Here is a 10,657-nt window from a genome sequence, read left to right as displayed (position 1 = left end):
TCGAACTAAAATTAAAATTAAACATATTTAACGAACTAAAATAATACTTTTCCCTAAAACTAAATGGGAGCATCCCGACATCTGGACTAATATGTTGCAGGCAGCAAACATGGCCAATTTACCTTTGCTAACAATGACAAAACCGTCACTTCTCGGTATATTACTTCCGTACCCCAACTGTCTACGAAATTTGGAGCCAAACGATCCACAAAATTTAAAAGAAAATAAAATTATATATATAAGAATTTCAAGAATTGTGTGTAAAGTCTTCACCAGAAACCAAAATCTGGCGTACTAAGCTGGTTTTCCAAAGGAGGGAGATGAGCAATTTGAGAGCGATATGCAGGCCCAACGTCGTGTTCTCGTCCATGGCGTGCTGCTACAGGTCGGTGATCAGGGTTGCGTCCTTGGAAAACCCTAGTGGGAATTGCAGAGCTGGTTCCCCTTCGTCGACATCGATTTTTGCTGTTTGGTTTGACCAATTGGGTACTCCGGGAAAGTATGAACCGAGGGTGAGATTGAATCAGCAGCGGAGGATGGTGGCTACTAGGGCTTCCAATTGGACCGACTCCAAGTCTCCTTATGATACTCTCGGTAAATGTTTTCGCGCGCGTTATTTTTGGAGTTAATTAGTTATTTTTTAATCTTTTATGTCGTTATAGGTGTTAGACTTGTCAAAGCGGGTTATATGAATTATTCTGAAAATATTAGATGGAATGAATTAATTTAGCTAAAGCATGAAGATATTTCGAGGGATTTCCAATATATGGGAGTATTTAGGGATACAATGGCTTTTGTGTTTTAAATACTTTCTTCTAGTACTTGTGGAGGTTTTTATTTGGATGATATACTGATGGTGCTGTAACTATGAATTCTGAAGGCTCAGAAAAAGATCAAAGATAAAGTGCATTAATACAGTGGAGTGAAGTTGAGGCTTTCAAGTATGAATTCCAAATTTTGTTATATTAACGAAGCCTCGATGCTTGGTGAAGTATGTGCATGATAGAAACATCTGAAAAACTTTGAGCATTAATTGGTAAATGTTCGTGCTTTCCCTATATTATGGGCAGTGTTTTCAAAACTTTTGCAGACGAGTCATTTGGACTGGCAGAAAAAGGTCCTGTCCTAATTAATTGTCAATAACATATGAGCTGGTTGAGGCCCTTGATAAGGGGATGAGAAGTGAAGAATCACTTAACGAGCATTCGGCTGGTCTGGGCTTGTTCCTCTTTTGTCGCTTTTTCATTTGGATTGGAACTTTTTGTGTGAAATCTTGCTGGATATGCTCTTAGGCAGTTTCTTTATTGGTTCATAATTCATGTCTTAATTTGATTCTTTTAGACTCTCTTCTATTATTGCTTTGTTCTTTGGCCGTTGTTTCATTCTCATTTAACGTCATGCCTTCTGACTGATGCACAATTCTGCAATTCTTTAATTGCAGAATTGGATAGAGATGCAGATGAAGAACAAATAAAGGTAGCCTATAGACGCTTGGCAAAGTTTTATCATCCTGACGGTTTGTCCCTACTCTTTCTTAGCCTATTCTTAGTCCAACTTGATGAATGGCTTGAATTTCGATTTGGAGATATGCACATATCTTGCTACTTTATGTCTCATCTGTGTGTTTAGTCAGGATTGAGACTTGAGAGTCTTGTTCTTCGTCAAGAGTCATTTAACAAACAGTGCCATCCTATGTTGTCTAGAAATTGATCTTATAAATCCGATATTTAAATTTTGTACCAGAAGTAGCATGCAGCTAAAACTTGAGGATACAAGTTCTGATCTCAAAAATAAATTCAAGTTAGTCCTAGGCCCTTTATCAGCGCAATGGGTATATATTTTATGGAAATCACATTAACTAGGATTGGCAAAGTTTTGAACTTGAAAACTTGATCTGTTTGCTGTGCTGGTCAATGGTACGAACGAACAATGGTACTATACTATTTAGAGCAGCATATTCTTGTACTAAGAAATTGTTGCACCTTTCTGGTGGATGATGGCCTTGAACTATCTAATCAGTTTATCAGAGACAGTATATGATTTCAGAAGATCAAGTCAAAGAATGTGAAAAACAAGGGGAAGTACAAATTCAGAAACTCATGCATCATTCTCATGCTTAAGTGCAACGACTATCGTAATGCAGTTAAAAATTTGAATTTTTGTATACAATTGATCATCTTATTTTATTTATCATGTACCTAAATTTTACAAAAGTATGAACTCCTATTTTCCTTTTTAGAAACACAAGCAATGAAATTTGCATGAGGTTGATCAGTTATCACCGTTGGAGTTATGTAATGTTAGATGGATTTGACAAATGAAAGAGGACATTGTAGCAACATTTCATGAATAAATAACTGCAGCTCAGGTGTCAAGAGGCGATACTTTGTGATTTTCTTTTTCGATGCCCATATTGCACATCATCTAGTGAAGATAATGCATGCACAATAATCTTGTTCCTAGACTACAAATCCTCGTTGGCATGGATTAGAATTGTTCGTTACTGCTGCATATTTGAGTTTGGTAAGAAGGCAAGTTGACATGCCTTGACCAAAAATATTTAAGATATAACTGAAGATGAGATTTATTAAGGAGCTGCATGATAAGTATGAATTCTTGGGAATAACAAATTTAATGGCTGAGTTTCATGTGCCAAACTTTCAGTGGGTTTTGGTATATCTTCAGCTCTGTCAAACATAGGACATGAGCAACAATTAGAAATTTGTGTCTATCCTGTATTCCAGTTTATTCCAAAGCTATCTCTATCCTAGAAAACCTTACAACACAGGAATAAAGGACATGCTTAACTTCTTGCTTTGCTAAGGAAGCCAAAGACTTTATCAAGTTATTATACAACCAATTTATGTTGGACTACAGATTTGCCCATGTAGCTCTGAGAAAGTCACTCTTTTAAGGATCTCTTAGAAGCTGGAAGCCAATTGCTATAGCTCTTGATGAACCCATTTAATGAAGGAGATCCACAAGCATTACTATAAAGATAAAGATTCCAGTTTACGTGGGTGTATTATTATTTTTAATCTTTTCATCTATAACTACCACCATCTGCCTTTCCTTATTTGCATTGTATTTGCTTCTTTGCTATGAATTGGTGAAAGATAAAAATGGCTCTCTGTTGATGCATCTTTTTCTGTTTCCATGTATTTGGAATGTATAATATTGGAATTACTTGTCTAGTTTCCACGTAATGGTTTGCCTTCCAGGGATGTTTTGTTAATTTTCTTTAAGAGAAGGGTTCTGCCATTAACTAGCCCATACCTCACAGAGAGTGAGCGTTGTAACTCACATTATTTATCATTGATCCAAGTAACATCATATTAAGATTCAGCTTCTTTGTCTGAGAAATATATGTTAATCCAAGCATAAATTTGAGAGAAATCGAGTTTGCTATCATAGCATTGAGATCTTTTTAAGAGGTTCCACCCAGACTATTACCTAGAAATGACTCAATTCTTAAAATAATTCCTGATAATTACAAAGAAAAAAGAAGCTCTCTTGTAAAGTAGTCATTTGATTTTGCTCATCACAATTTTCTGCAGCTTTGTACATGCAGTGCTTTTAATTCTCCTTTCTGTTCTTCCTAATATGCCCTAATGTATAACGTTTATGTGTTAAGTTTATGATGGTAGAGGGACCTTAGAGGAAGGGGAAACAGCTGAAGCTCGATTTATAAAGATTCAAGCTGCGTATGAGCTTCTTATAGATGAGGAGAAGCGGAGACAATATGATACTGACAACCGTGTGAATCCAATTAAGGTGATATTTGTTCCCATCCTCCACCAGTCGATTATGGTTTATTTAGATTGTGCCATTTTATGTACAACATTTTTTAAGATTAATTGTTTATATACTTCTGAACCTTCTTTTGAAGATTCCAATGTCCTGAGTTTATAAAGGAATCTGATATTTCTATAATCTAGGAGATCTAGCTATGCATAAGGCGCCCCCTTCGAGATGAATAAGACTCTTCATTTGCTTAACAAGACCACTTTATTATAATCTTGGGCACGATCAGTCTATATACTACATTCATGACCAAAGAATGTTATTATAAAATGATAGCTTAACGCTTATCTGAGGATGCTCTGTGAGAGGGAGGGCCTGCTTCAACTGTATGGACAAAAATCGTTGTCCTTTGCCTGATACTAATACAATTTGTTTTGGGTTGATCATGGGAGAAATCTCACTACTTTCTTTTAGCCTGGGTGATACGTCTCAGAAGTCTGAAACTTGGTTGCTCTAACATGTCATTGCATTGATAATTGATGATGGATCTTCATTTTAATATGGAAACATTGATCTACTAAAATTTATTATGATCTTATATATGTGGAGAAGTGATGAATGTAGGTCGGTAACTTTGGGTTTATGAGATTTTCGCAATTAAGTTCCTCTTTTGGTTAGCTTAACTAGAAATGAATTATCCTTACTTGGGCTTGAATCCTAATGAGAAAACCAAAAGTGAAATCTGATTATACTTGACATAAGACAGGAGTTTACTTTGGTCTAGTACAGGCCCAAAACTCAACTCTGCTTGCCCAGGTTGTCCCCTAGTTATCTTACGTTGGGGATAAGCGCATTTTACTTATTTAATTAAGATTTTATATCTTATGCACTCAAAGTTGCAAAAAACAGAAACATGGAAAATTAGCAATATTTCACTGGTCAGGCATGCTGAATTTTTGTACTGGAGAGAAACCGTAGTAAAGCTTAAGATATAGTATATTGTGCTTAAATTGGAAGTCATTAAATTAAGCTGCACCGTTAGAGCTTACTTCCGGCAGCAGCTAAAGTACGGATCTTAGTACATGGAAATTGATATTGCATAAAAAATTTGTATTGTGTTTTTCAAGTAATCAATGTGGAATACTGGAGACAGACGGTCATTTGTTATGGGTAATTTTCCCCATTTCCACTGCTTAAGTAGTATGTTCTAAAGTGAAGACTTAGCCCCTCACAAAATAAATAAATAAAATAAACCCATTTAAGTTGGTGTTTACCAGTTACATTTTTGATCGAATAAAAGTTCCTGTATATGCATGTCTGTATGGAAGTGCTGAACTAATTTCCGTTCAAATTCAAATTATGCCTATAAGCAGTATTTTGTATTTATACTGCAGTTCAGGATTTTGTGATGATTCAAACTTCTAGTATTATTATGGTTTTTTCCTGGGTGGGTCTAGATGATTGAGTGTCTGGTGACTTGATAGAGTTTGAATGACAAACTTGAGCTTCCTTAGATTACGTCCTTCAAATGATCAGAATTGCCTTTGTCCAGACTGATGCTATTTCTTCTATTTTAGTGTTCTTTTCATCTGAATGAAGCCTACTTTATATTCTGTATCAGGCATCTCAAGCATGGATGGAGTGGCTAATGAAGAAGCGGAAAGCATTCGACCAAAGAGGGGATATGGCAATAGCATCTTGGGCTGAACAACAGCAGCGTGAGCTGAATCTTCGTGCACGCCGTCTTGCTCGATCAAAGGTATTACAGTATGTTTCAGTTTGCAGATTCTAAATGCCTGTTGAGTTCATTAAGAGAGGATATGCAACATATTTAGTCTAGTACATTACATCACATCCAAAATTTGTGATGCATAGCCCATATAACTTTCGCTATACCTATGAAACTTCATACTTTTCCCTCAATCGTTGGACAACTACAATTTGAAAAAAATAAAGGGCATAATCTCTGCGATGCTGTTATCTAACCATGTATCTTTACCAAAATAAATTCAGATTGATCCTGAAGAAGAACGGAAGATATTGGCTAAAGAGAAAAAGGCGTCCATAGAGAACTTCAATAACACTCTAAGGAGACATACCCTTGTCCTAAGAAAAAGGGATTTAATGCGGAAAAAGGCAGAAGAAGATAGGAAAAAGATCATCGGCCAGCTTCTGGCAGCTGAGGGTCTTGAACTTGAAAAGGATGAAGAAGAATTGTAGATAGTCATCTTTTAGTTAGCATTTTTCTAATATTTGTTGTAGTGTATCTCTTGAAATGCATATCGATATGTTGCACAAAACCATGGGGAGTTGTATATATTGTCACGCGACAATTCTTACAAAAATCAATTACTATTTAACAAAAGTTCTTCAGCAACTTCTAGATTCCAATTCCCAGATCTTGACATACTTTTTACATATTGTGTATTTATTGTGCTACATATATTGATATCTAGACAAGAAAAAGAAAGAGAAACCTAATGGAACCAACCACCTGAGACTCAATTCATTATCCGCTAAAATTCGCAAAGACAAAGCTGTAAGGAAAGACAGATATACTACGAAGAAAATGAACTAAAAGAGATGCTATCCATTTCTTCTATAACAAAAATAGGTAAATTGTTAGGTCTACAATTATTGTGTCATACGTGAAGCACTTCAACAAACCACACTGCTAAAATAGAAAAAAACTGGGACTTCTTCACTTTCATTCATTAATGGACATGAAGAAGTTTTGCCAGATAGTTCTGTCACCCGATTAACGTTGTTCATCTGAAGTCATGATTGAGAACTTATATAAGCAGAATGCCTATCCACAATGAGTTTGACCAGTGGCTCTTCTACATCGGCACCAGCGTGAGTCATGTCTCGGCGAATTGTGATGTTTCCATTCTTTGTGACGACTATGACTTCTTCTTTACGTGTTTTAAGCTCATTAGCTACCACCATATGCATATTGTATTTCTTAAGGGCCATGTCAGCTTTCTCCAGCAGAATTTTCGTATCAGTCTCTAGCTGTTACGATAGGAAATGTGATTCAACCATATTTCAAGTCAATTAATAAGTGAACTCTTCTCGCATTTAGACAACAACATAAATTACTGAGACAGTAAAAGTTTGAGCTTCGTTAGAATCTTTGAACAAACAGAATCGTGATGCATCTTTTAATTTGAATGAAAATTATGAATTCCAGTACATGCAAAAAATAGTATTGATCTATACTTTTTCTTATATTATTGAACACACATTAAAAGTTTAAAATTTGATTGACTCATTTCTTTTTTAAAGAAATAATTATGCATTATAAAAAAAACTAACATTAATTCTACAGATATTTTCTCTTTTTGCATAAGCTCGGGAATCATAGTCCTGTGGTCTTTTAACAAAATTTTGTTAATATCTTAAATGAAATAATCCGAAAAGAGGATGATATTTGCCAAAAATTCAGAAGCTGCCAGAAGAAAATACAGAAGTCAATACTTTAAGGCAAGTGGTTGAAAATATCCATTTTGTCAGTAGGCTAAGTGGCCAGAAAAATTCTTTTGGTTACACATCAAGAAGTTGAAGTGTCATAGGAAAAATGTGAAAGGTTTGAATTCCAAATCAACACAAATAATTAGTTTAAGGTACAAAACATTTTCTCCTCTGAAGTTTAATGCACATCTGATGGATTAATTATATAGGAGGAATAGACAAGGATAGGCAAAGGGATGCCAGTTCTACTCGTCTGTTTCCTCATTATACAGTTGTTTATGGATAAAGGCAGTATGTACTATATGGTCGCAGTTCAAACATCACAGATGAGTTTCACCCAAATATGAACAGTCTGTGTTGAAAACCTTACCTTAAACGATATGCAAAATGCCATAGGTGCCCAGTCTTTCCTCAGCACCGGAAGCATCTTTGGGACCTGAGCAAGTCGAATGTCCAGAGGACCAGAGGCAGATTGGATTTTATGCAGTGCCTGTATTTAAAGGATATGGTAAGATAGCAGCAGATACATGATGCATGCAATTCTCTCAAAGAACTATGATTCTATTGTCAGTAAAATATGGTGAAGCATAGAGGTTTTGTATTCCCAAGAATAGAACATCTAAAGGCATGACTGAAGCATGTTTAGTTTCATCTCCGATATGCAATTTGGGCAAATGAAAATCGATATAGACCAGCAAGAATTTAGGCAAAGAGGTATTCATGGTTGCAAAACTTCAAGTAGTCATGTAATTAAGTTTCTGCCACCAGATTTTCTAGTTGCCTGCAACCTCATTTTAAATACTCATAGACTAGCAAAAGCAACATGACCATGTAATCTAGCTCGACTAGAGAAACATGTCAAAACTTAATCATTCAGGCAGCTAATGGAAAGAGTTTGAATTCCTAGTCAGTCATCTTTATAGGTGAATAGGGATTGCAATATGGTATTTCATATACTTTTGACAAGACAGATGACAATGGTTGATATGCTTGCAAAATTTGATTGCGAAGCCTTGGCATCCACCAACACTTTTAAAGCATTAACTGGACAGAAAACGTTCTGGATCCTATGATAATGACAATACGTTGGTCAATAATCCCCCCATCATATGTGAGGTACAATTAGAAGTCTAAAAGACCCTCAAGCTATATAACATACGAAACTTAAAACTTGAGGAGATGTAATCCTTCATATGCATTTCGAAGAATGTAAAATATAATCCCAAAGCATTTTTAGATGAAGAAATATTTAGATATACCATTAAAGTGACTTATGGTTCTCAATTGTTCAGCTCATTAGAATATCTTCTGTAGTTTTTCTCGAACATCAATTTCTTTAGCTAGTATTTCACTATAATGTTTTCTTGCAGATGCATTCAAATTCCAGTAAATCCGCTTGTTTCCGCATTAAATGCTCTAATGCTGTTGTGAGAGTTTGGCTCATTACCATACTCTCCCAAGGAACGTAAAAATCAGAAACTGCTGCGGCAAGATAAAACATAGCATTTGGTCCAAGGCTCCTCATTGATAGTGCAATAAACTGCAAAATCTGCACGCCATCCAAGAGAGTCATTAATCAAATGAAGGAAACAAGACCTTGTAGTAGTAGATGTAGGTGCCAGCAAGTAATGCAAGACTTGGCTAAAGAGCAAGTGCAACCAGAAACAATTGGTTATCTAACTGCCGAGAAAACATTAACCGACAAGAAAACATCTCCAGATGCATTATGCGTCCATGTCTACTACCACCAGGGGAGGAAAGATGGACTTTCCAGGGAAAAAAAGAAGAAAGAAGACAATAGAGGGAAAAACTATCTAGAGTAGTTAATCGAGTATTAAAGAAATATTACAATTTAACATTTGCTGTTGGACCTATCAAAGTGTAAAATTCCTATTGCATAACAAGCTTCTTTTTGCTTTCTCCTGATCCATCATATACTTGATTAAACAGATTAACTTCTAGAAGGACAAAAATGAACTCATAAAAAGTTGACAAACATGGAGAGGCATATCTTTACTTGACATGGAAATGTGGAATTCATCAGGAAAGACATGATAAATGGTAAACTTTGCATTCATGGGAAACACATACCAATATGCTATATAAAATCATGAAGAACAACTTTCTGAATTGGTGTAACAATGACGCAGGCTATCCTGATTGCTGTTTGCAACTACAGGATCTTAAACTGTTATAAAGAAAATTCCTTAGAAGATATATACAAGAACAATATGCTCATGGAATTGCAGTATCTGCAAGTAATTTTATACACACAAGAATATTGGACAGTAAGTCTTATGTTCCCTTCAAAGTTAATTTCTCCTTTTAATTTTAAAGAAATTGTTAGGGGTGATTGTTAACACACACCAACCAAACTCTCAATCCCCAAAGCCATAGTTCTGGTGATTTTTGATTGCAGTGTTAAATTAACATGGGTTTCAATTTCAGGAAATTTAATAACCTGAAGATATTCAAAAATTGTTGTAAAGGGAAGTTTCAACAAGGAGCCTCGTGCAATTGCCTGCAAAAATGTTGAATGGTCTCAGTGCTGTTTGATCAAATCAGATGCCAGCAGTGAAAAAATTATGAAGACAGTGATGATCCTTACTGCACGATGATCACTGATTGCTCCCTTTACTTTTTCTGCATGTGTCTGGTGCACTGAGTGCAAACATGAAAATTTATACTGTCAAGCAAACTATTAATGATAATTTTTGCAAGAAAATGAATTTGCAACTTGGTCATAATATCAAGAGAGGCTATACTTTTATAAATCTATTTCTAGGTAAACAAACAGTGTAGACCTAATTCTAACCTCCTCAAGCATTGCTTTATGCTGTAGGATGGGTATCCATTACCAGAATAAACACTCACATCCTTTCAGTGAACTCTATGCAAATGAACACTGTATCCAGTAACTGATCTGATGAAAATAAAGAGCTACCAACCTGTAATATTTGATTCACTACTAACTTCAAAACATTCAAGCAATGGATCATCTGGAAGAGAACTGCAATATGGCTGGCAGGTTCCTCTGCATACACATTCCCATGATGTTGTCAATGCCAACAAATCATATTGTCTAATTAAATAGGAACAAAGCACGTAGTCTCTGGAGTACCCACTTTCGGTAAAGAAATACAACAGCATATCCAGCCTTCAAAAAGTATCTGCAGTCATTTTTTAACTTTCTTGGATCAGAAATAAGTAAAAAATCAAATTCATCCAATAGAAACGAAGCAGAATGTAATTTACTCCGTGGATGCAGCTCCTCTGTGACCTGAGCTGAAATTGTCAATGTAACGAACACATCGCTGTTCCAAAGGAACAGTTGTACCTCCAGATGTCACACAGACAACCCTTCTGGCTGTTCCGTTCTCTGATGTACATATTAACAAATCCAAGCACAGACTGTCAAGATGTGCAGCTGAACTAAGAA

The 10,657-nt window shown here is 35.7% G+C and overlaps 2 protein-coding genes across 3 annotated transcripts in view; one reads left to right on the top strand and one right to left on the bottom strand.

The window, feature by feature from the left end:
* On the top strand, nt 237–6,121 carry LOC105165947 (dnaJ homolog subfamily C member 8-like). Its single transcript, XM_011085104.2, has 5 exons — nt 237–594; nt 1,442–1,516; nt 3,635–3,774; nt 5,366–5,503; nt 5,758–6,121. The coding sequence occupies exons 1-5, from the start codon at nt 321–323 to the stop codon at nt 5,962–5,964; spliced, it is 834 nt and encodes a 277-aa protein (XP_011083406.1). The 5' UTR covers nt 237–320; the 3' UTR covers nt 5,965–6,121.
* The window catches only part of LOC105165946 (phosphopantothenate--cysteine ligase 2), a 7,496-nt gene continuing 3,153 nt past the window's right edge, over nt 6,315–10,657 (bottom strand). For both annotated transcript variants that reach the window (XM_011085102.2, XM_011085103.2), the window contains exons 3-10: nt 10,474–10,597; nt 10,344–10,388; nt 10,167–10,252; nt 9,827–9,879; nt 9,680–9,739; nt 8,666–8,767; nt 7,589–7,708; nt 6,315–6,759 (exon numbers count right to left, since the gene is read on the bottom strand). In XM_011085102.2, coding sequence (XP_011083404.1) covers nt 6,523–6,759; nt 7,589–7,708; nt 8,666–8,767; nt 9,680–9,739; nt 9,827–9,879; nt 10,167–10,252; nt 10,344–10,388; nt 10,474–10,597 — 827 coding nt within the window. In that variant the 3' untranslated portion in view covers nt 6,315–6,522. The remainder of the gene's footprint in view (nt 6,760–7,588; nt 7,709–8,665; nt 8,768–9,679; nt 9,740–9,826; nt 9,880–10,166; nt 10,253–10,343; nt 10,389–10,473; nt 10,598–10,657) is intronic.

Source organism: Sesamum indicum, linkage group LG7 (assembly GCF_000512975.1).
Source record: "Sesamum indicum cultivar Zhongzhi No. 13 linkage group LG7, S_indicum_v1.0, whole genome shotgun sequence".
In the NCBI taxonomy this organism is placed as follows: domain Eukaryota; kingdom Viridiplantae; phylum Streptophyta; class Magnoliopsida; order Lamiales; family Pedaliaceae; genus Sesamum; species Sesamum indicum.
This window is presented reverse-complemented; position numbering and strand designations above follow the sequence as displayed.

Coding starts and splice junctions, on each gene's coding strand:
- LOC105165947 (XM_011085104.2), top strand. CDS start 321: ATGAGCAATTTGAGAGCGATATGCAGGCCCAACGTCGTGTTCTCGTCC. Junction 3,775..5,365: donor ACCGTGTGAATCCAATTAAG/GTGATATTTGTT, acceptor ATTCTGTATCAG/GCATCTCAAGCATGGATGGA. Junction 5,504..5,757: donor GCCGTCTTGCTCGATCAAAG/GTATTACAGTAT, acceptor AAATAAATTCAG/ATTGATCCTGAAGAAGAACG.